The sequence below is a fragment of the Nipponia nippon genome, unplaced genomic scaffold, assembly GCF_047370975.1.
Source record: "Nipponia nippon isolate SJK-2023a ecotype South Korea unplaced genomic scaffold, ASM4737097v1 scaffold_5, whole genome shotgun sequence".
Classification (NCBI taxonomy): Eukaryota; Metazoa; Chordata; class Aves; order Pelecaniformes; family Threskiornithidae; genus Nipponia; species Nipponia nippon.
Genome location: NW_028262369.1, coordinates 61,010,954 through 61,036,775, shown reverse-complemented (window position 1 = coordinate 61,036,775; position 25,822 = coordinate 61,010,954). Strand labels below are relative to the sequence as shown.

The following is a 25,822-nucleotide window of genomic DNA, read 5'->3' as shown; positions in this document are numbered from 1 at the left end:
GTGCTCTTGTGTTATTACAAAAGCACTACTCTCTGGCTCTGGTAGTTCATCTGATGGTAGAACATGACTGACTTGAACTGAGTTGTGTAGCCTGCCTTACAGTAGTGGTGTCATACCTCAGAAGTGTTACTTGAGGTAGCAGGTGTACTTGAAAATTCGTAGTGGATGTTTCGCACAGGGAAAATGCTGGTTCTGAGAGAGGCGTATCCAAGTTTTCTACCCTAGTTTTGGATCTCTGAACAACAACAAAGTGGCATCCTTCCTGGGAGGAAGTTGCTTTTTCATAATAAAACACGTTTCTGAGATTTTGGAAAAAACTTCCTACCTGGATTAGGATGAAAAGTCAATAGTTTGAAAGCTTTCTGTGTATCAGTACAAGGATAAAATCTCTGTTTTTTTAACTCAGTAAGCCAAAGCTTTTTAAAAGGTGATTTTCAACATCTCTGATATTTATTTTACCAAATGCATGTCAGTTGATTTATTTAAACGGCCCTGTATCTTGATCAGGTTTGTTGTTTAAAAAGTCTTTATTTCTCCCCAACAAACGTATTGTCAATACCTACCTCACTTGTTCCAGTTGACAACACTTCTGTTGATAAGAGGACATGAATTAAGACATGAAAGAAAGCATAAAAGCGAGTAAAATCAGACCTGTGTGCTGCGCGTTCAGGACTGTTCTCGCGTGAAAGCTCTGGAATAACTGTATATTCTGATTTCTTCTGGCTGGATTGGACTCCACCCGTGGTCTACCTTAGAAAATTAATGCACTGAGGAGAAGTGGCAGTGGCAGCCGTGGCTTCAGTGCTGAGCGGTGTGGGTGTACCCTGACGTGTGGGGAGCTTTCTCTGGATGTTTTATGTTGCGGCTGAGGGGCTACAATCATCTTTTGCCAGACTCTCTGTTACCTTCTCTCCTTATTGCGTGGATCCTGCCATACTAAACCCGACATACTGCTGTGAGCAAAAGCAGTCAGAATGATATATGAGATGGCTTCGAGACAATAAAAATTAGGTAGACCTTGCTCCATTCTCTGTCAGCATTACTGTCCCATTTTTCGAGAAGAGGGGTCTGGGTGTGAAAGGAAGGGAAGACAACGGCGCAGAGTAGGAAGATCATGTTTTACTTCCATATCGGGTAACTATGGATGTGTAGGTTAGCAGTGAGAAAAATGATAGAAGGATAAAATCAAGTGTAAATGAGAAATATGTACTAAAAAAGATGGAAGTAAAAGCAGTGAAAGAAGAGAAAGCAGTGGTGTCAGCAGGAAAAGAGGGCATAAAAGAGCTTAAGGGAAGGAAACAGCAAGCAAAAAATTAGGGCGTGTTATATATTTTTGGTATCTGTTTTCTGCTTGTGTAAGGGACGAGCCCCTGTAATGTGAGCCCAGACCATGCCCCGAGAGAAGCTTCTACCAAATAAAAGGCTCTATAATAGTGATTGATTTGTAATCTCTAGTGTCATTGCCCTCACTTCCCCCTAAAGCCATCTGGAGGCTGTCTGTAGACAGCCCATTGCAAAGTATGAATTGCAGCAAAGAAATTCTGCCTGGCAAAAAGAGGGATTGGCAATCAATTCCCTTCCTGCCAGGCAAGGCTGCTTTGCTCCCTTTGCATTTGCTGTCTGGTATCCTATCTGCAAAATGCCGTCAAGAGATGGTACCCAGGGAGGAGCACAACGATACCAGGGATTACAAATCAATCTATCCCACTGTTGCTGGAGCCTGCTGTTGAATGCTGAAGACAGACAACACATGTTTCGGTCGATAATTTAGTTGTTTTTAAGGATGAACAAAAATTTGGGTGACTTTTCATGATTCACTGCTGTCTCTGGGCCGGTGGTGCCCAGGGGTTTGATGGCCAGCTGAAGAGTGCATTAGTGGTGGTAGCGCAGCCTGGCTGCCCAGGGCGTCTGCTTGGGGGAGAGCGGTGGGACAGGCGTGCTCCTGTGCAACTACAGAACTCATTCTGTTCAAAGCCTGTGTCTTCTTATGTTTTCTCTCTTTTTTGTGTGTCCGAGGAGCTGGGCAGACAGCGTTTCGAGAAGAAATGTGTGCTGTCTGCTTAGAAGTATGAACAGAGAAGGCTGGGACCTGTTCGTAATGAGGAAAGGAAGTACTGGCTGTTTCGCAGCAGTAGTATCCTCAGGCAACAGAGCAAGGTTGTGGGAGGAGGAGAAAACAGCCCCAAACTGAAAACCCAGAGAACAGCTTTGGGGCAAAGTGCCAGAGCACTCATAGCAAAGAGGCAGCACGTTCCCGAGTCTGAGCTCGTCCCTCCTCTTGAGGCCAAGGTGCCAGGCGAGGGCCTTTAGCAGCTGAGGAGGAGGAGGTTAAGGTATTGGGTAGGAGCACTGTCCTTGCACCCTGGTATGGCTCTCTGAGGTGGGATGCGGGCATTTAGCAGATGCCGCGTAGCCGCACCATGCATGCTGCCCTGGCCCAGGGCAGAGAGGGTGCAGGGAAGCACAGCCACACATCACAGCAACAGGCTGCAGGTGCTGGGGTGGGCATGTCCCACTGCCGCACAACTCGGGCAAGGCCCTCTCAGCATTCCTGCTAGGGATACAAAAGGAATAAATAAAAATGTAAAGGGGGAATTACTAAAACTGTCCCTTGATAACTAAATGGTTGATCATAAATTGGAGTGTCTATGCAAATGAAGTAAATAATTAAAAACTCCAAGAACAGCACTGACTAGGTGGTTGATGGCTGGCAATTATAAAAGCTGAATTTTTAATATGCATACATCTAAGAAGCCAGTAAAAATTAGCTCCTAGACTAATGGACTTGCCTTTCTTCCAAGGCAGAATTTTAATGAGAGCATTATTTATAGCAGAGCCCAAGAACGAGCATTTTCTTGCTTAGTCTCATTTCTTCTTTGCTGACACTTTATTCATTAACCTCTGAACTTCTTTAGAGAAGAATAATACTCTACACAGAGGAGGGCAAAGATCACCTTGACCCCCTGAAATTAGTCATGGGTCATATATTGTTAAGAGAGTTACTTCTTCCAACAAATAGTGTTTATAAAACCCCGTTGGTGATATGTCCTCATTTCACGCTGGTTTCTGAGTCATTTATTTGCAGTTCAGTTCACTGAAGAGAAAATGAACATAACGTGATATTTCATAGTGCAATGCTTCTTGTGCCATCTTGTCTTGTACAGTGGGTAGATATACATCCTGATGAGACCTGAGAGGCTATTCCGGCCATATATTCTTACTGTGGATAAGAGGCGCTCTGCGTGTGGCTTGAAGACGTGCAAGGGCATGAATTTATTTTTGAGCTCAGACTCTACCTCTGCCATGTCATTGCAGTGACCCTGCTGTACAGCAGCACGGCTCGCACAAAGGGCACAGCCCTGCCACATGAGGGATCGCAAACACGGGCCAGCCTGTGCTGCTGTGGAGCCTCCGCTGGCTGGAGGGGGAGCCCAGGGCATCCTGCTTCCTGCTAATTCCCTGCAGGGAATCAGGGTGAGAAGGACGCAAGCCCGGCAGAGTTAGCTGCAAACAAAACCAAAGTGCTTTGATTGAGATTTTAAAATTTCATTTGAAAATGTGCTGAAATGGAATGCAAGTTACAGGTCATTTGCATTTAAAGCGCTTCATGTGTTTTCCTTTTGAGCTTCTTTTTGTTAAATGCATATTTTTTTCTAAATTAAAAAAAAAATAATCCTTTCTTGTCTTGCTCTCAATAATCAGGAAAGATCTGGCTTAAACTGAGAAATTACAAAACCAATAAAATTAATGAAAGAGCTGTACTTCTCAGATCTAGGAATAACTACTTACACTGTCCCTAGTGATGACGGAGACAGGAAAGGAGAATAAGCAAAAAAGAAAACAGTGTTTTTGTTGGGGCTTTATAATCAAATCACACTGAAAGCATTTTTAAAAACAAAATAAAACGGCAGTCATTTCTCATTTAAAAAAAAGTATAATGGTGTCTTCTGAAAAGACAAACTTTTAGTTGTATGCAAAATCATGTGGTTGAAAATTTTGACCTGCAAAACATATGTAATAGGCCAAGAGTCATGCTGAGTGCTCACTGTATCTGAGACATGGAATGAAATTTTGTTTTGCCCTGCTCTGCTTAAACATAATGTCAGGATTCCTCCCGCAGCTTTCAGCCATGTTTGCCAGCGTACTTCCTTTTCTCCATATTGTAAAATGGGCACCAATTCCATTCTTATTGGAGAGTAAGACTTCAACAGAGGCTCAGTCTGTTCCAGTGTGTAAAATGCTGTGTAAGTAGTACTTTTTATTTATGACAGTTCTTATAACAATGCTCTTGAAATTTGGATGTTCAAATGATTGAACACTAAGAATATCACTACATAAGAAGTATCATTTAATTTGGTAGATGCCTGAACGTTGCTTATGGAGCAGGATTGTTGATGTGCGTGTCTAATGCAGACAGTTTTTTTTGGAATTAATTTTTAAAACTCTTTGGTTTTTGACAGTAATATCTGCTTTCTGAGATGTATCTGTATATCTTAGGAAGTTATCAGATCTGTGTCCAACTCAGGTACTCTTTCATCTTGCTGAGTGCACATGACAACACTCAGAAACATAGGAGGGAGTTTGGGAATGTTTTTAACTTTCCATCACTGGAGCTGCAGGCAGGCTTTAGACACTAAGGCCAAGACTTTAGCAGGATACAAAAGTGAATGGACATTTGTATGCATGAGACCACACAATGTGTCAAACATAAAATGTATTTCATATATTTTTAATATGGATAGCAAGTTTAGACTTGAGAACATGAAATAATATTTATGGACAGCATAACCACCTGCTCCATAAGAGAATCTTCCTCAGAAGTAGCTGGTTTTGTGTGCGACTGGATGGGAAGCTGGAGCAGGTATACTGGAGCACAGCACTTCCCAAGGCCTGGGAGGTTTCAGCTGGGGTAGAAAGGACTGTCTCTTGTCCAAGGTTAGTAAGTAGCGTGGAGGTGAGCTGGAAAATGACTGTGAACCCTCGGCTGCGAATTAGCGGCTCGGGCATTGTCTTGGTCATTTCGCTTTCCTTTGCTCTCAGTTTGCTGTCTGTATGAAGTGCATCAGCGCTGTTGACTTCCCCTTGTAGGAAAACATCAGCTGGGCAAAACCAGCCAACGCAGCATTGCAGCGCCACGGTAAAGGACTGAATGCACGGGACTTCTGAAGTACTCTTCCGTTCTTTCCTTCCCTGTCCTAGTCATGGTGGTGTGGCTCAGTGGTGTAACTCTATGTGTACTGTGTCTGAACACGAAACTTCTCCAGTAAGCCTCCTTAGACATGCCCTAGTTTGCATTTATTTTCCAGTCTTTCTTCCCTGCCCTTGGGTTTGCAGGTATTTCCTGAAAATGTACTTGTTTCACTCGTTAGACAAAGTTCCACTGAGATTCAAGCTTCCACAGGCTCTCTCAAAATCCCGGCCATTTTATCTAATGAAGAATAAGCAGGGAAGTGCCAACATTTTTCATTACAGTTAATAGAGAGCTTTAGAAAACTAAACTTCGTAGGTGCTCCCTTCCATATATGGTTAGTTCAAACTCCTGTGGTTTCCTCAGGTTCAGATATTCACCCAGAAATGATAGCAGCTCCCACAGTCGTTATTAGTCTGTGGAGAAACCCCGTGCCTTTGCGCACAGCTCTGGGTGGGAACACGCTATAAATCCAGCTTCAGCGCCTGCCAGCTGCCTCAGCAGCCCCTTCAACAGCTTCGTATTCTGTAGCTCGATCCTTCATTGCGTGCAGGTTCACAAGTGTTCAGTGCTGTTGCTATATAGGGGTTTGTCTCCTAGCCCAAATTCGTCTCCTAGCCTAGCTCAGCCTCTGTGTGGACTTGCTGTGTCGGCAGTGGCGTGCGCAGGCTGTATTGAAGGCACCCCATTCTCCACGGCTGTCTCCAGGGGACCTTTCAAAAAAGAGCTGGGAAGTGATCGCCTGACAGATCTCTACCCAGCCGTGGCTCTGTGCTGTACCCAAGTGCAGCTCCTGTACGAGGTCCTTTCAGCCACTAGTCAGTCAAGACAGCGGGTAAAAGCCTCTCTGCTCCCACTTGAATTGGGGGCTTTTCAAGTTGTTTCTTATATTTTATTTCTACTCTGATTATTACATTTTTATTCATTCTGTCTTGAAAGACTCATTGCCTATTGTAACTGCATGTCCTTTTTTTCTTTCCTCTATGAGGACTTCATTTACTTAGAAATACCAAATATATTACAGAATAAGTAAAAGTATAAAGCTTTTCTTTTACCCTCAACCAGCTGAGGGCTTGGCAGCTACAGGGTCCAAAGCGTTGGGAATATGAGGAAAGAAAACATAATGGCAAAGAAAAATAAAGAAGTGACCTTCTGTGTTGTAAAATGTTGCACACAGAAACATTTCATATTTCCCCCACTGTCAATGTGTAAGCATTCAACGGCAAATCAATACCACCCCATGGCGAGTGGTTCTCGTTCTTCATTTTAATCTGTGCAGCTCATCATGGCGGCAGGAGCGCAGCGGTGTCGGGAGAAGGGAAGGATTTTTACCAGGATTGTGTTGCAGCGGCCCCACCCTTTTTCCCAAAAGAAATTCGTGGGGGTTTCGAGGCTTTAATTTTACTTCTTCAAGAGTCAGAACACAGACATTTGTTTTCTCCCCTGCTGCTTTGTATTCCTCCCCGGCTGCCGAAGGCTGTGTTCTTCTCTTGTTTGCCTCACACTTTAATTTCCAGGGGCTTTGCCGTAATGCTGTGGCTTCTCAGCATAGGAGGGTTACCTGCCATTCCCGAGGCGGAGGAGGTAGGAAGAAAAAAAAGTCTCAATATCAGCTTCTGAGTGACAATGGTCTGTGTTAGAAACCTATCTATTCAATCACTGCATTGAACAAGGGCAGATTTTCATCAAAAGAAGCTCCCGGAGGGGTTACTTACTTTGAAGGAAATACATTAATTAAAGCACTCTACAAAATAGTGGGTGAAGAAATGCATAACATTTTAGCTAGATTTTATGCTACGCTGAGCACTTTTTTGACCTTCATCTCAAAATGGTAAATGGAAATGCAGTTTTGAAAGCCTTCGTACGTACTGGTAGCACAACGTGATTGTTTCCTCTGCAGTTCTTCCTAGGAAAAAAAAAGCAGCAAAAATATGATACTGTTACCATATTTGCATCTGAAGCTGTTTAGAGCCCAGGCAGACTAACATTAACAAATGATGATAATTAGGCTTGATTTGCATATTAAAATTGTCTTAATTAAACACTGATTCTGTAAACGTTTAAAGGCTGTAATCGATCTTTTGCAGGCTCTCTTGGTTATTTATATGATCTAATAAAGGCTAGAGGCTTTGTTAATGAGACCTCTATTTCCTAACTTGTATGTGTCAATGAGATTATTTCACTGACAATTACAGAGCAGACTGCCATTAATAACTCACAAAACCCGAATTCTTTTGTCTGAGGCTACATACGTGATGAAACTCCTTTAATGGGAACCTGCTGTATGTAAAATGTAAAACATTTTCTTTCTGCTCAGATAGGGGCCCATGCCACAACCCTTACTAGGGAAAAATCCCAGGAAAGATATTTCATGGGGAGTTTTTGTTAATGTAAAGTCAAGCTTGTGGTGTCCTGTGAGCTGTTTGAATAATGGATCTAGTATTTATACAGTGTTGAGCTTAGTCATAATACATTTGGTCCCAGATCTAATCCTGGCAACTCTGACAGCTAGGCTGAACTTTGTAAGAAACTTTTTTTAATTTAAGAGGTAATGTAATCATGCTGTAATTTTACCAAGAGGTCTCTGAAAAGGCTTCCAGGAGTTTCACTTCTCTTCAGTATCTCTACAATCTTCTGCCGTGATGCGAGCATCTTGGGAAAACGGTGCTAAAACAGATGAAGAGCTCTTGCTTCTCAGATGCCAATGTTTTTATCCCCCCTGCCCCCAATAACCTTGTTAGCACCAGAAAAACACATTTTGGGGAAAGTGTTCGTATTGCTTTGGAATAATTTTTTTTTCAATATTTTTATTATTTGACTTACCTTCTTGCAAATGAATGACTATGTATTTATGTAGATATGCATGTATGTATTTATAACTTCTTACGATACTTGTTATGGGATATTCCCCATAAAGAATTTCTGGTTTCAGCTCTCTACATGTGCTTCTTTGAAGGTGACATAAATAGTTGCATACTCTGTAGTCCTGTAAGTCCTGTCACCAGACACAGTGCCAGTATTGATGGATTAAAAAATAGATTTGTTCCTATTTCATTTAAGTCATTAAGTTTATTGGGAAATATTAATAAGCTTAACAAAGCTAAACCACTAGAGTGCATTTTTAATGATTAAAATAATTTTTCTGTGAAATGATCAATAAACTCTATAAAGCAGGTGGGACTTGTAAAATCAATGTTTTGCCTAATTCCTTTCCCACCGAGACTGAATACAGGTTTCTAATGGGAGCGGTGCTATGGTGAAAGAGTAATATTGGTAATCCAAGGTACTTCCAACGGGAATGCTTTGTATGACGGAAGGCGAAAGGATGTATTTCCACATCTTTTTGTTCTGAGCATAAGCATGCTTATTGACATAGGGAATTTCATATGAATGAAACTTGACATCAGGTGGATGTTTTTTTCTAGCAAAGGCATTGCCAAGTATCCTTATTCTGTGAGTGAAACTGGAAATAATTTTGTCGTTAGCTTCAGTAGGCCCCAGATCTGTTTCATTTTGTGATACATCCTTGTGGTAGGGTAAGGCAATGACAAAAAGGATGATGCCTTTTCACACGATATCTGTGTTTCAACTAAACAAGAGGCCAAAAGTATGCAAGGCCCATAACATATAAAGCATGCAAGTTTATGAGACAAAGTTTGCCTGTTCCTAAATGTAATGGAAGTTAACCATCGTATTATTGAGATACTGAGATAGTAATTAAGTATTTGTGCTTTGAATGCTAAATAAAACTTAGACATCCAGCAGACTTACTAAAAAATATAACTATTTCCATCACTACCCAGACCTTCCTGCTTTACTTTCTTTTTTCTCTAGAAAACCTCACTTCCGAAAATATCGATGTGAATTTGACTTTGAATACTCACAAAATTCTGAACTTGAAATTGCACAAGATTAGGAATATTTTTGATAGGCATTTACAATCCCTTTTTTCTCCTATCACTGGGAATATGTAGACAGTGTATGCAGGATCTGGTGTACAGAATCCATGCACAGTGTGTTTGTAAGAGCTGATTTCAGTGTTTTCTCCTCTTCCACTGGTGATACGTTTTTTTTTCCAAATCATGAAATCCAAATACTTTCTAAATGAAACTGTTCATTTTTCTTCTTTTTTTTTTTTTTTTCCCTTTTTTCTTTTTTTTCTTTTTTTATTTCAGTGACTTTTTTTTCCAGTGAATAACTCCTTCACTGTTTCTAACCAAATAGTCTGGATTCTTTTCTCTGATCTCAGTCCCTCAGGTCAGCAATACTGTTACTCCCAAAGTGGCAGTAGTTGGGAAAACCAGATCATGGTAAGCAAGTGATGTGCTTTCCATTTCCGTTCAGCTCCTGGTTTCTCTGCCAAGACCCCTACTGGGGAACTAGGCAATCCCTTCCTCTCGGTTAATGGAGAAAACAGAGATCAAAGGAGAACCTGACTTCAAGAGTGCTATTCCGCAGCTGCAGGTTAACAAAGGAGAACTGCAGACATGTTCTGTTAAGTTTGCCCTTTTTTGTTTTTTATCATTTTGGTATTTTTCTCTGTGCATCTGCCATTTTAAATTTGGATGAGATGCATTTGATGCGTAATGACTGCCAGAATAAAGTTCACAGTGTGAATGCAGGACGCTTACAAATTCATTTATACCAATAGAAGTAAACACTCTCCAAATGGCTCTCAGACAAGTAATAACTTTGATCTTATTGGCTTACTCTTGATTTATACTGACTCTTTGAAGGGAAGAAATTCTTCAGCTTTTTCTTTCCTTTCCTTTTTTTTAAACTTTTGGGCTACCTCATTTGTCTTATTTAATAATCATAGTTGTGTATGTACCTGCTTTTGCCTCTATACTGTCTTTTTCAGTTAAAAACGCTTAGTTTTTCCTTTCTTTTGTTAGGAAAAATAACCAGTGTTCTAATACGAATTCACATAAGGCAACAGTTTGGCATTTGGGCCAAAATTGATCTTGAGGTTTTAAGAGCACTAAACTCCTTCAGACTGATACTCAGCTTCTCATCTTCAGATAAGATCAGAAGATAGTGCATCATGTTGCTTTGCTCAGTTGTTGCTTTCTTAGGACTTTTGTCACAGGAGCAGAATCGGATTAGCAGGTGAAAAAACACAATTCTTGAGTGCAGACACTGAAGACAATGCACAGGAGTGGTAGATTCAGATGTAGAAGCTGTATGTGTGCAGAAGCTGAACTATATACCACTGAACAGCTTCTCATGCCTTTTGTAGCTTTCTTGCAGGCCAGATGCTGTTCACTTCTGAACAGAGGAAAAGTAAAAACCTTCCAAGCATGAAACTTAAATTTCAAGCCCTCTACCTTTAAAAGTGGGAAGGAAGAAAGGGTTTCCCGTGTAGCCCTCTCACTTTTTCTCATATATAATTAAATTATGCATTCATTGTTTTATTCTGCTTTCATGTAATTTCATTTTCAAAGCCAACAGAAATTCTTTTATATTTCTTTTCTGTGCTTTCACTGCACTCATAACTTTTCCAGTTATATTCCACCAGCAACTTCTGCTCATTTATAATTAATCTTTCTGATCTTTTTTACATTAAAGCAATAGAGCTCATCATGTTTAATGTTAGACAGTCCTACTAAGTTTCTGTCATTCGCACATTACTCTTCTGAAAACAGTTGGTATGTTTTGCAAAGTATTGGAATTCCAAGTTAATTTAAAGTAAACTCTAGTTACGATAAAAATGAGCTGCCTAATTCTGTGGGGGAAAAGGCCGTATCCCATGCTGAGAAGTCTGCAGTTAATGGGCTTCAGCATACGGGATTTCCCTGGCCATCCCTGCTTTTGCACCACTGATCCTTCCCTCGCTGGAACATTTAAACTCCACGAGTTACGTTGGATTGGAGGAATGCAAGTACTGAATTCGGCTTTTTTCGTGCTGACAGGGTGATGTATGTTCACCTGCCTTATGAATCCTTATTAAGATGCAGTAGCTTCTGTTACTGAAGCCGTCTGCCAATATCAACCAGGGGAATAATATACAGGTCTGGTTTTAGTGAAATAATTTCAATATCTTTGAGGGACTTTTTAAAATTTATTTATTTTCTTTTAAAGGAATGATGGGTGCAGCAAAGAAATTTCTCCCTCCTCCTCCCTGGCTGGTCTGTCATGGCCGTGCAGGTGGAACTGTGCTTGTGTGTGATCTCTCCAAGTAGAGATGACTGTTCTCTCTCCTCACAGAAGCAGGTACAGGAAGGTATCTGCTTGCTATAAAACCTTTTTTCCTCCTTATATAGTTAGAAGTATGATGTCTCTTATAGGAGTTTAATGAGGAGAGAGTCTCACACGGTCATGTCTGTTTAAATACTGCCTGTGGTTACAGGTTTCCACAGACTGCAGTACAACAATCCAAGTGTCAGTAGAAGACAAAAAGATAATTCGCTTTCATCTCAAGAACAAAGCTGAACAGAGGAGCTTTTTTCAGCTTTCTTAATTCATGAAACATTTATCTTAGAGTCAGGTTATATTATGCTGGCAAGAATATAATCTGTCAGCATTTCTACTATAAACTCCTGTTTTTAGTGTTTTTTAGGAGAGCCTTAGAGGTTCACTTTGAACAGATTTAGCATACAAGGTCTTGGCCTAGAAACATACTTTTCCTCCCAATTAAGAAAAATGAATAGGACTGCATGTTCAGTGCAAAAGACATATTAATGCTACGTTCAAGTGAAAGTTCAGACGCAGAAAAATGAGATAATTCAGGAGTGTCCCAGAGCAAGGTTACTTTAGTTTTTTCCGTGTTTTTAATAGCAGGCGTTACTAACTCTGAAGTGAAAGGAAGGGTGGTCTGTGATGAAAACCATGGCGTTTGGCTTAGCTGGCAGGCAGATCTCTATTTCTAGTTTCTATTATCTACCAGCTTTAGAAAAATGCTGTTTCTCAAGTTTTTAATGTTTCACAGTATGAAAATTGTTATATAAGTTCATGCATTTTAAAGATACTCAAAATTCTCTTTTGCTTCTTTAGGAAGATGTAGTGAATAAAGTTTTTTTAAAAAAAAAGACTGGCTGAGAAAGGGATATCACCATAATAGCAAAGAGCCCAACAGCTGATGTACTTCAGCTTTAGTGTACATGCCTGCCTCTGTGAATCCTTGTATAATAAGGCACACAAATGACTATTGCAAGTTAATTTTTTTCCCCATATACCGGATTACAAAACATCTAAGTAATGCCCTGGCCTTACTTTTGATCTAATATCAAGAAACAGTCTTCTCCACGTGATTTTTCCCCCAGGGTCTATTCCAAGCCAGGAGAACAGGAGCAAACTCCATGCTGAAGGTTATGTGCTTGAGTTTATCGAGTAAAACCTGTGGCGACAGATAGTAGAATTGTTTTCCAAAGTTGTTCACTGCTTGCTGTACAGATACTGTATGTCATGTGCTCGTAAAAGCCTCTGAGAGAGTAGCTGGGAGGTGGATGTGTTTTTGCCTTGGTTTGAGCGGTGCCCTCTGGATGAGACAGGATGGGGCAGATGGAGAGGAGAGCGGCTCTTGCTGCGAGCAGCTGGGCTGGCCTTGAGGGGGGCACGCACGGACTTCGTGTGATGCAGGAGATTGCTGAAGTGTGTTATTACGGGCTGGGCTGAAAGGAGAGACTAAAAGAAAGGAGCCATCTTGCGAAGGTAGAGAGGGTAGGTGCTTTTAGACTATTCTCTCCAGTTTTTGTGTTTACCTGTCATATCCCATGAAAACAAGTTTTCTCGCTTTTAAAAATTACCTTGTTATAATTAGAGCTTGTGCTCTAATAAAGAGATCCAGATCCCTTTTGATGTTTCCAGTGCACCTACTTCAAGGCAACAATGCCGGCGATTCCCCTGCAGTGCGAGTGACTTCAGAGCCCGCCGTTCTGCTGGATACGTCACACGTTTCCTTCAGAGTTTGCTAGCGCCTTGCTGATGCAAAGCGCAGGTATACCAGGCAGACAGGCCATGTCATGAATAAGGCAAGGAGTTGAATAAGAGTCACGCTTTTAATTTTGCACTTTGTTGTAGAAAGGGAAGCCTTTGGCCCTATTCAGCAAGGGAGATTGAGAGAACGGTTCGACCTTCCCTAGGGAGTCAATAGCCAGTAATCACAATACATTTAACATGACCCTTGTTTTAGGAAAAGTTCAAGTCTGGTGAAGTGAGCTTCCTAAGCATTAGATTATTTGGCTTTCTGGAAAAAATTTACCTATATAAGATCAGAAGTTTCATTCAAGATACTGTTTTTTTTTCCCCTGAATAAAATTAAACCTTTCATGAAAAACTGTTGGGAGGTTTTGTTGGTTTTTAATAAAGAGAATGAGGTGAATGGCTCCACTGTTGAGTGCTTCATGGTTTGAACACTTCTCTTAGTTCAGTCCTTTTGAATGAACATATTTCTTTGAGTTAATTTCTAAATGAACCAAGAAGTTTCAAATACATCTCTTATCTGAACACTGTTTAGATAAATCTCATACTCAGATGTTGTTATCTACAAGCTCATATCATGTTGAACTAATAAAGATAATTACGTATCGCACCTAGTACATTACACTCAGCTTGATCTAATGGATATGTTATCTTGATTTTTGAACTTGTCAAAGTAGTTTGTTCATGTCAGGCTTTCATGTATAGCAGGGCATTCAAAATCCAGAAAAAATAATCAAAACAGCAGAGTTTAAAAAACATGAGTAGTTTTAAAACAATGCTCAACAGTTTTTGGCTGTGTGTTTTCTCCAGAGGTGCTTGTTAGGTTTGGGGATTTTTTGTTGTTGCTGCTAAACTGGTAATTGAAATAAGTATAGGAAGATTCAGCTGCTGTGTTACATAGTTAATGGTTGAACTTAATTCTACAGATGCAAAGAAGCTGTAGTATATTAATTATGATTGTCTTCAGCCTGTCTTATCTTGCCCTGGTATTTGTATATCTATATGGACACAATAGGGAGGATGTACAGCAGAATTTCACTATTGATTCTGATATCTTGGGCTTTTATCCTGTGAAAGTAAGAACAAAAAATCATTTAAATTTAGGTTCCTTGTTTAACTACTTTTGCAGCAGGATTACTGTTCACAGATCCATAGCTGCAAAGGTCAGGCTGCTTTTCTACAGTACTGGATTGCATTTTAAAAAAAGAAATGTTTTCTCTAGCTGAAGTCTTTTAGATAGCTCCAGTCCAAGGCAGGCAATTAATGTCTGTACTCAGTGGAAGCTGAGGGGTTGATAGGCTCCATAACATAATGCCATGGTGTTTCTAACCACTGATTCTAATGTTAATTTCTGGGTTTCAAAATGGAAGATTATATGTGTGTGTGCATGTGTGAATAATCATTTAAAAAAAAAAAAAACCAACAATGCAGAACACTTCATATTTTGTTTTCTTTGAACGTTGCTATTATCTGTGTATTTTCTGCAAAAGAAGAATGTATGGTTATTAATGTAATTGGGCAGTAGCTCAAGGAGTGACTAGAACTGACATTTGCTCCATTAATATTTCAATCAAGACTTGATGACTCAGTTAACAATAATAATTTACTCCATAATTTACTGCCCTTTATGCTTCTAGGGTGTCATATGCAAAGAGACTGGATAGACCTCATGGGTTAAATGTGGAAAAAATGGGCCTTTTTACAGATGCAGAGTTCTGCTCTGATATTTTGTTTCTCCTACTCTTGATTTGTGATAACGTTATCTCTGTCAGTGGGGTAATGGTCAGTGAGACCTAGAAAGTAGCAGCAAAGGAGCGTAATTTTCCCTAACTGACAACTCCCCTAACATTAAGACAAGCTCCTCCTTTTTCCTCTGCTCTTTTCCTTGTGATACAAGTCTCAGCTGTTTGCCCCTGCTCATCTTGAACCTTAAAGAAATTCAGTTAAATGGCAGGAGCATACAGCTGGTTCCTGGATGACAAGAAGCTGTTAGTAAGCCAAGGACCAATTTGCAAGGCACTCCAGTGAAATTCCTCTGAAGAAGAGGTGCTCCAGACTTTGCTCGAAGGGAGATTAAGCCTGGGGCTTGGACACCCTGTTCACACCTGGTTCAGTTCCACATTGAATGAAGCAGGGGTCCTGGTGGTGTTATAGTAGATTATTTTATAATTAAAGAAAGACAGAAAAGCAGAATGCATGTGCAAAAGGGGTATCATTAACTTACTGCTGAGCTCTTGATGCTGAAAGGTCAGTGCTATCTTAACATGCGCTCTGATCCAGAGAATATTTATTACTGTTTGATTTTGCTGGAACATTACAGCTAAATAGTAAGCTTTCCAGTTTTATTTTTATGGCATCTATGTCTGCAAAACTCAGATTTCCTGGTGTTGGTAAAGGAAACACCAGCTGTGCATTGAATAAAAATAAAGTGGCACTTTGGAAATTAAGTTTCAGCAATAGTATTGAGAAACACTTTACAGAACCATTGCCTTTGTCTAGCTTTTATTATTATTATTACTATTATTAAAATCTTTTTCAGATGGTTTATACTGAACTGACTTATGGAAGGGAAATCAGAAAGTTCACATCCATTTTGTGGCATGGCATCTGTGGTTTGTTTTTTTTTTTTGGTTTGTGATAACATGCTTTTTCTGCATTTGTGGAAAGGTTACTGTGTATATATTGGTATTCGAGAGTGTCTGAGGGTAAATACTGTGCCCTGCTGAGCAACAGCAGTTATTTTACAAGGGCTATTTTTTGCATGCAAAACATGTACCAACATTTGGGTTGTTACCATGGTCTGGGTACAATTGATACTGCTGCTAGGACACAAGGTAGATTTTATGTCCTTGAAATTTTTTCTTGCTAGGCTGCTCATATGTGTTTGGTTATCTTTGTCTCCTATTATGTCATCTTTATCAGGTTTAATTTGTCTGTCAATATCATGGGAATTTTGTGTAATCACATTGCTATTCCAACAGTGAATTCGTAATTGGATAATAATTACTTAAATTTTCTTTTCATCAGGATTTATTGGTTCATATTTTATTATTTAGGAATCATGTAAATATACAAGTTTTTTGGGTGGGGGTTTTTCAGCACTTTTTCCCTCTCTGAGTCTGTTGAAAACTGTGGAGGACTCAAGAACTGTGCTCTGGCAGCGTTTTTATGCTTAAAGTGGATGGCGTGCTTGATCTTTAGAGATAGTGGATTGCTTCTAATAGCCCAGAGCCTTTTTTTTCTTGATATGTTTTCTTGCAATCCTTCCATGGGAATAATACTAATTTCCTAGTTTGATCTCAATAGCATATGCAGCCTTGAAGCAGAGACTACTTCCAGACAGAAAGGTAAATGAAAAATACAATAAGATACAAAATGGCACTTGCCAGAGTAGCCTGCTGCCTTTTTTTGGTGACATTTTTTAAACAAAAGGAATTCCGCGAAGCATTAAATGCTGGACTTCATCAGAAATTTGTATTCTAGTGCCATATGAACAAGACTGGAAAGAGTCTCCTTGGTCTCCAAGTTCAGGCAAAAGATCACATGCAGGAGGAGGTCACTTATTTTCAGACTTCTCAAGCAGCTTCTTAAAATTAATGAGAATTTTTTATCCCCGCTACTTGGAGCGAGTTTTCATATCTCACTGTTTGAGAACTGTCTTCTAATTTCCAACTGAAATTTATCTGCAGATAATGAATACCCATATGTTCCTGCATCAACACTGCTCTTCAGCTTCAATAGCTCTTTTCCCTCTTTGCTCTTAACCCCCGAGATATTTACAAGAGCAATCTAATCCCCTTTAACTGCTGTTTTGTTGGACTGAGTTCTCCTAAATGGTTCAGAGATGTAATATGAACTACAGGGTACTATCAAGTAGTGTCCCTCCAGAACTACTTTGTGGTCAAACCTCATTAACTACTTTCTTGAAAGGACTTGTTGCAAACAGTGAGAATATACTGATATTCTCATGATAAAGCATGCATTCTTCATGATAAAGCATGCTGATGAGAAAAATGTAGGATGTTTTGTCAGTGAAAAAGAGAAGTCAAATATCTTACGTCAGAGGAGCGGTGATTTTTTTTTTCCCCAGATTGGGAAAATAAAAATGGAATTAAGCTGATGGTATAAACTCTAAAAGCATGACAGAGGTATGATTAACCTATGTTACCCCTGCTCCCGAGAGACTGATTCAAGCTGGAATAAGTACAATGAAGGACTACTAGGATGAGTAGAGGAATTTCAGATCTTGGTTTGGGGTTTTTCTTCTCTCCAGAAGAATGCAACAAGTTGTCTTTTGATTCCAGTGTCATTTATTGTCATTTATTATTAATGTTTTCTTAGAGTGAAAACTTGTTCTTCAGGATATGACTACACTGTTCAAAGCTGGGTTTCACTTTTAATAGAAACTGTTTTTGTTAATGTTACCCGTGAAAGCAGTGATTTTTATGAAAGCAGAGAAGTGCATCTATTTTTAATACCTCTGTCTTCCCATCTTGAGGACTTCAGTTTTTTTAGCAGGAGATACTGTGGTTGGATGTCTCCTGCACTGGGAGAACAAGTCAGGTATCAGTGATGACATCTGACATATGTTACTGCACTATGTAGGTCACTTACGGCCTAATGTGGAAGATGACAAAAGATAATTAATTTTGATTTTGTGCTTGTGATTCCTTAAGGAAGACTTTAATGGTGTGTGTGGAATATGGAGAGACGTGCTGAATCACTGCCTAAGAGCAAGAGCTCAGTCTTTTGGAAGCAGTGATTACACCTTCTAATTCAAACCCTCTGTCAAGGGAGACGGCTTTTTTGTCGTATTTGAACGTGCCTTTTCTGCTAGCTATTATGTGAAGTAAGGATATATATCCTTAGTATTTGTGAGAAATGTGTTCTTCTTCTAGCAACCAGGAGCTGTTTTTTAGCACACAAAGTGCCTTGGTTTGCACACAGCCATAAAATCAAGGTCTTTCTATTTATTTCTATTTACAAGGGTATGGAATAATTTCTATCACTATAACTTATTTAATTGCTTTCTTTTTATGTTGAATTCCTAGGGTCTCCGTGTTTACACGTTCTATGGTCACCTGCATTCCTGTAATCATGCTACATCCAACATGAAGGTAAGTTCTCCGTACGAATTTTCTTTTTTTTTTTTTTTTTTTTTTTTTTAATCGTCATGTTCCTTGTTCTGGTAAATAGTATCATGCACTTTGGTGAAATAGATACCTCTGCAACTGAATTCAGTGTTAGTAATGACTTCTAGAGCAGTTCAGTGTGGCACACACCTGCCAGCCAGAGTCGAGTCCCAGAGACTGTGACAATAAAGCTGCCCCTTCCTTGCGCCTACCTCCTTTCTCCTTTGATCAGTGCATGATATCTAAGCTATTCTCCTTTGTCATGATCATTTAGTTACTTTACTTAAATGAAGTTCGCTGTTAGTTTTTTTCCTGGATGGTTAATTTTATAGTCGTTGTCTAAAATGCATCGTTTTGGTTGGGATTGGTGACAGACTGTGATCTGAATGCCTGTTAACTTTGGAAGGGAAGTAATTTTTCCAAAACGTTTTTTTGAGGTGATGTGAAATATTCTGAAATGATCAAAACATTTATGATGTATGGTTCCTCTAGCTCTCCTGGCCACACCGCACTTTAAAACTGGTGTGGAAGTTGTGAGGCATGTGCTGGTTTCTGCTACCACTTGCACTCTTTTCTCTCAGGGACCATCTTTCCTGGAAAATATCTCAACGGTGTTCCTGCTCCCTGTGCTCTCACTGCCACTTTTATTACAAGCAGAGCAAGGTGCTAGTTTTTACTATAGGAGATCCTGAATATTCTCCTCGTGTTCAGTATCAGCTACTGCTTTCCCAACTGCTTATGTCAACCCTATGTGCCTATAGGGCAAACCCTAGGGGTTGACGTAGCAGGAAGTGTGGGATAAGCTTATGTCAAGGAGGGGAATAGGAATTCCCAAGGCATCTTAATTCTTTCTTGGCCGCATGCGTGTATCTATCTATTTGACAGGCACAACCTGCCTCTCAGTATTTTGAAACATGGTGGTGTGGAACACAGAATATTTAACAGTAGCAAGAATTGTGAGGGAAATACTATAGCAATACTACAGCACTGTCTTTAACGCGAGTATTTGCAAAAAGCATCATGCTCTAATGTGACCTATAATGATTAACAGGAAGCTTAAAGACTGTGTGCTGATAATATTCCAGATAAGCAGGTTATTTTGATAAAGAATATTATAGTTGGCATTAAACTCTAGACTAAAATCATTGGTTGACATTCTCAATGATTGAATTAGTAAAAATGGAAACATCTAGTGCAGCATTGATTAAACTGAGTGAGGAATATAATTTCAGAAGCTGTAATTGCAGTTATATAAATTAACTCTGTATGTACTGGAAAACTGCTGAAAACACTTAGTAGTTAGTCCTGAGCTGTACAAGTTACAGTTGTCACATTGGTTGGCTGGCAAAGCAAGGGCTGTATTTCAACCAACTACAGCACCAGTGAACTGTTTTCTTACCCTTTACTGCTTGCCCACTAAGAAACTAAAATATTCCACCCTAAGCAAGCTGATTAAGGTGTTTTAAGTGACTTTTTTGTTTTGTTTTATGAGGAAAAAAGGTTTTTATAGACACATTAATATTTTCAACAATGCTTTCATGCAAAAGATTTTGGAGATTGATCTTGGACTGTTTGGACAAAGGTGCACAACATCACTTCCAGAGTGGCCAACAGAAAGCTTAATGGTTGGACCTGGCCAAAGAAGCTTTGCAGCGAGGCAAAGATTTGTTGGAAAAGTCTGGTTTCTTAAGTCTGAAATGGCCAAACAGAAGGCTGATTGCTGACAGACTCCTACCTGGATTGTTTTTTTTTTTTAATATTTTTTTTCCTATCCTAATGTCATGGGTCTGCAGTTCTCATGCTTTGTCCGAAGTCTTGTCTATAGGGTTGGACTCTGTGAGTGCAGTGCTGTAATGGTGAAAGATCCCAAGAGATCCACTCCTTTTTCTGCTTAGGATATAGGTCAGTTTAAGTAGACTCCTAAGTCACTTCTGTGGGCCTGTGATAGTCATGTCTCAGGCTGCTTGGTGCTCAAAGGAGTTTTGAAAGAACATGAAATTCTAATTACACAATGTCCTGTAACGAAAATACAGAACAGATTTTCTGCTAGATCAGAGAGCCATCCAGGCAGTGTGTCTAAAAATTAACGGCTGTTTTAGGGGAAAAGTATTGTATGAGGAAGAAGGAAGAAAAAAAATACATTAATACAGATTGAATAAATCCTCATTAAACTCTGTGAAACTGATTAAATCTGAGTTATTTACTATACCATGCTTCTGAAACTGTAGTTAATAGTTTTTTGTTAAGTGGGCCGGTTTAAAGCCAGAACTCTTAATAGTGTTCAGAGTCCATAATTAGCAATTTTTCTACAGAACATAACTGCCAGTTTGGCACCTGAAACGTGGCCATTTGTTGGAGGCCGCCTTGCTGGGACACGAGCTCTCTGGAGAATCTGGCAGGTAGTCACATTGCCCTGATAGATACTCTGCTCTAACTTCTGTAGTTGTGGTTATGTCAGGACTTAAAAGATAACGCTTTCAGCAGTGTATAAATTCTGTGGTTTTCCAAGTTGGTTCTCTGTCTGTGGAATGATGGAGAAAATTTGAGCAAAATCCATATAGCTGCTTTTGAATTGAAGACGTAGAAAAATGCATCTTTCCTCCTAAAAGTTAATGTTACTGCCCCTTTTACTCCCACGTCCCTGTAACACAACTAACTTTGTAGAGAAAAATGTTTCAGATGTTTCTTTTCCACTGAGAGATAAGCCTTTGAGTAGAAGCATGTGTATGTGCTTGTAAGGGTGTTTTTTTAGAGGCTACTGTGTGTGCTCCAGTTCACTTCAAAGGCTCTGAGTGCAGTAAAAGATACCTGTGGACATACCTTACGTGGGAAAGCAAAGACCCGCTCTGGGGAAACCCAAGTGAGACTGCACCTAAGAGGCAAAGTAAATTCCACAGTTTTTGAATGTTACTGGGATTTGAGGTGACCCCGCTTAATTGTTGGATTCCATACAACTTCGCAAATGTAGGCTCATGGTGGGCAAAAGGTGGTGGAGGGAGCCCCAAATTGCCTACATCTGGACATTAAGGCAGGGAAGTCCCAGTCAGCCCTGGACCTCTCCTTGTGTCTTGTGGATAATTATGGAGAGGCTATTACGCATTTGCATAATTCATGCGAAGATGAAAAATCAAACCACTAACATTTTTACATTAATACATATTTTTGATCAAGAGCTAGGGGAAAACAATGCCATTTCATACGGTAGAATTCATACAAGGAATGGTGATCTCTTCTTGAATGTTGGTGTGTAATATAAAATCTAAGTATGGCCTAAATAGCATTTGAAATTAGTTTTGTGCATACTTTGCACAGCATTTTCCCAGCTTGGCAAATCACCTATGGTAATCAAGTATATGGATTATATGGACTATGGATGCTTGGTTGAATCATTATGAATTTAAAGTGGAACAAAATTTGCTCCCTTATGTGCATGTATATATATGTTTGTGTTCAAATAAGAGTATGATTGTCATTCACCTGTGTTTGTCTGTATCTGCCATGTTGTGTTTGTATGATGTCTACAGGTTAAGAAATCATTACAGAGGCTACCAAGTTTCCTTAAAAAAAAAAAAGTCTTTGTGGAATTACAGTTTATATTAGGAAAACGTAAAAGACTATAAAAAACATGCTTGATACCAACTGCCCGATATTACCTCCGCAAGCCAAAATGCAAACAGCATTTAGGTCATTCTTCCATTGATTTACTGAAGGACAAATAATGTCAGACAGTTTTTAAACAAAAACAAAATTTGAATTTTGTTTACCTCTTCAGCAGTCCAGTTGGATGTCAGCTACCATTTAGCTGGGCCAATAATATTGATATTTGATGTCAGTTCTTATTCATTACTGCACCCAAATGATGCAAAAGTCAGATCTTTCAGATGTTTCTATGGATGGCCAAATAAAGCCAGGGATGTCTGACTGCATCTAACAGACACAAACAAGAAAAGAACAGAATACAAAATCAAAAACCTATCTGCTCTTATTGTTATTTATGTATTCAAAGTGTTCACCTCTGTGCATAAACTCAAAGCCAGTTACTTACAAAGGTTACCTAGTAATATCAAACATGTTCAATTATACATGCAAAAGGACTAATAGGTTCTTCCTCTAGTTTATTTCTGTCTCCATGCATAAGAAATATAATTACAGAACTGAATTACATTTTAAATACAGATTTTAGTATCATTAATTAACCATTTTCAGGCCATCAAACATTGTTAGAGGTAAAAAAATCAATCTATTCTGTCTCTGTGTCATGGCAAAGAACAAAAGTGGCATCAAAATACTCTCATTTCACTTGTTGGCAAAAAGCTCTTTCTGATAACAGTGAAACTCTTAGAAAACTGCTAGAATCCACTTCCACATCCATTCTCTGAAATATTCATGTTATTCCCTATTGTTGGAAGTAATTTTTTTTGGAATGCTCTCTTCCCTTGGCCAGGCATACTGCTTAAGTACTTCCCATCATCTCTGATGCTATTGGTATTCACAGACACCGACACTTAACAAGTATGTGCCTGTTTTATGCATTATGTGTAGACCAGATAAGATGTTCTGAAACCACTCTAGAAGAATCGGGTAGATCTGTCTTTATTTTCATCAGTTTAAATATTCTTGCTGTCCAACTCCGATATCAGAGTCTTAATATGGAAGCCTGGATAAACAATTAAGAATATCCCTACCAGATAGCCTGGAAGTAAAAAAATTCCTCCAGATCTTTCTGTGAGGGAGCTCCAATATGTGTGTGCTTATCTGGCTGTGTTCAGGCGGCCAAGGACGCGTTGGTTTGTGTGGGGGTGGCTCTCCCAAGGTGCTGTATTTCTGTCCCCTGAGAAAAGAGACAGTCTTTTAGCAAAGGTGCTTCAATGGGACTGAAAAAAATCTGAACCTGATTTTTAAATGTCGCACCTTGTTTGTGTCATTCCGTTCCCCATCACCGTTTCTAGTTTCTTATCAGAGATCGTTTGCAAAGAAAAACTTAGTAATAGGTGCCATACACCTCAATAAGTCAATGACAGAGAAGAATACTTTTTTGTTTCATGCCTAGCAGATGATGGTGACCGAGAAATCTTTAGTGTCAGTGTTTAAATGCACTGACTGCCCCTGGACTTTACCTCTGCACTTCTAAATCAGGCAAAATGCAGTTCCTTCGCTGTCTTAGTTTGGAAGAAATCTGGCTTCCTGGACTATTTTTGGATCAATTTCCCAGTTATAATTTCTTCTGGGGAAAAAAAAAAAATTCTGTTAGTCTTGAAGTTTGTTTAATCAAGGCCTAAGTTACCTTCAGAAACTTGGAATTAACCAGCCTTTCTGTTCTCCACAGTGTAATTTATTTGTTTGAGATTTTAAACCTAGTCCTGTCAAGATTGCTAACTCTGAAAATAATCACAGGTCAAGAAGATTCACCTTTTGTTTTAAGCGTTCGACGCTTTGTGTTATGAGAGGTGAGGTTAGCTCATTCTGCCACAGGACCTCTCTCCTTCAGCCTCAGGGTTTAGATCTTTCTTTCATTTACCACAGGGTTGATTTTTTTTTTTTTTTTTTTTTGGTGCTCTCTGTTGTCACCATGCAGGTACTCTCAGTAAATCCCAAAATATCCTATAACATTCACCCAAACAAACACGCAAAAGCTTAGATTTGAGAAGACCTTATTTTGTTCTTCTTCCTGATGGTAGGTTCTGGGAAAGTATTTCAAACCCATCAAGAAATGGAAAGCAAAGAGTCTTACTGCAATATCGATCATTTCTGAGAAAGCCACTGCCTTGTGTTCTCTTTTCTTGCTTTGCGATGGAAAAAAAGGAATGTACTTTTTTCCCAATAATGATATTTGTAGAGACATCACTTTCAGCCTTTTCTGTCACTCAGCGTTACAAGATGGATATCTGCCTGTCTGCAGATATTACCTTAAGGCCTCGTGTTCTGTAAGAGGTATTGCATTCCCACCCGGTCAATCCTTTCAAGTCCCCTCTTTGCGGCATGTCTCTTTGCTGGATACCAGTAGTTCTACATGGTCTTGGTGCTGTGAGTGCAAGACATACCTCACGTTAATGTGGTGTCTGCTAGTACCTGGACTCTCTAATTATAAAGTGAAGTAACTGAGGGACAGCTGCTTTTCCTTGGGAGAGAGCTGCGTATACCATGATGGCTGAAAACTTCTGGTCATGATCACTGAAACTTCTGTGCTCCAGAAGTGGACTACATGGAGATGGTATAGATGGGAAACATCTACGCAAGGAAGGTAGGAAGCAGGGCAGGTGCCTGCCATCATAGTGTCTCATTCATTCATGCTCTGGCTAATGTTCATTTATATTGTTACTAAATGAACAAGAGAATTGACCTGCTAACTTCATATTTCACTGCTAACTAAACGTACATTTACTCAAATTTCAGACTGTATTTATAGCATATTATTAAACATTCTGTGAATATTTTAAATCTGGAGAATTTTGAATCTGGAAAACTGAATATTTCCTTTTGGAGGTATGCAGTATACCTGGCCCCTTTTAATTTCTTACATTAATTAAAACTTGTGCTTTAGGATGTCCTGCTGTCCCCCACCCCGAGTGGGACACCATGATGTGTCACTGGGAAGCACTGCTCCGAGAGAAATGAGAAAGGTGGCTGTTTGTTACACAGCCAGACTGTAATGCTTCTGAGAAATGGAGACAATCCAGATGTAGGCAGAGAAGTTTTGAACCAGCAGTAAATGAAATATTTAACTTTTCTAGTTGAAGCTTTTAATCAGATTTTGCTCTCGTTTAAATCTTTGCATATGATGAAGCTTTGTCTCAACTCTTCATGATAGAAGTTTGGGGATAATGCATAGACATTTGGATTTTAGACAACTTTAAAAGAAGAGAAATTGTGGCATCATTTTTAACTAGCTTTAACGTAATTTGTTTCTGAGTAGCTTTAAAAAACGTGTATGTTTTAGGTCAGATTAGCCCTTGGAAAGATCCTCAGCAGAAACTGATAATTAACTGGCCATACAGTATTTTCTTTTATGTTTTCAGACTTTATATTTACAACTATAAACGTATTCTTATGTCCATTTGCTTGTAAGTATAACTGAAAGAAAAAGAGATTATCCCCTTTAATGTGATTTTATTTGCTTAATTCTGTGTTCTGCAGTGAGTGTGACCCTCTGTGTATACAACATATGAAGCAGGCACTGCTTAGCATGCAAAACGGCTAGCAGTGTGGAAAACTTTGCCCTTCTTTCTTAGAGGAGAAGACTTAATTTGCGTATCCTAAGGAATAAGGATTTTTTAAAATTACATCTCCTGGCCCAGCACGCCAGACTTTCCTGTGGCAGAAGTACACTGTGGGTCCAGGCCCCAGCATAATTCATTTTTCATTTTAACAGCTGGTTTTTAAACGTGTCATTTTGCAAAACAAGCAAAATCGAATATGAAGATACATCTAGATTGTTTTAAATTCAATTTCCCACCTGCAATACAGTCAAACTTGCCTCTCTACGTGATATTTCACAGGAAATAATGTTCTAAAACATAGAAAAAAGCAGCATACCATCCCTACGCTCTATCCTGTAACTTTCTCATGAGACAGTCATTTTCTC

General features: G+C 39.4%; 1 protein-coding gene across 1 annotated transcript in view; it reads left to right on the top strand.

Annotated features, from left to right (window-relative positions):
* Positions 1 to 25,822, top strand: part of SPAG16 (sperm associated antigen 16) — a 410,847-nt gene that overhangs the window by 270,212 nt on the left and 114,813 nt on the right. Inside the window, 1 exon segment of the mRNA XM_087731487.1 lies at positions 18,160 to 18,225. Coding sequence (XP_087587613.1) covers positions 18,160 to 18,225 — 66 coding nt within the window.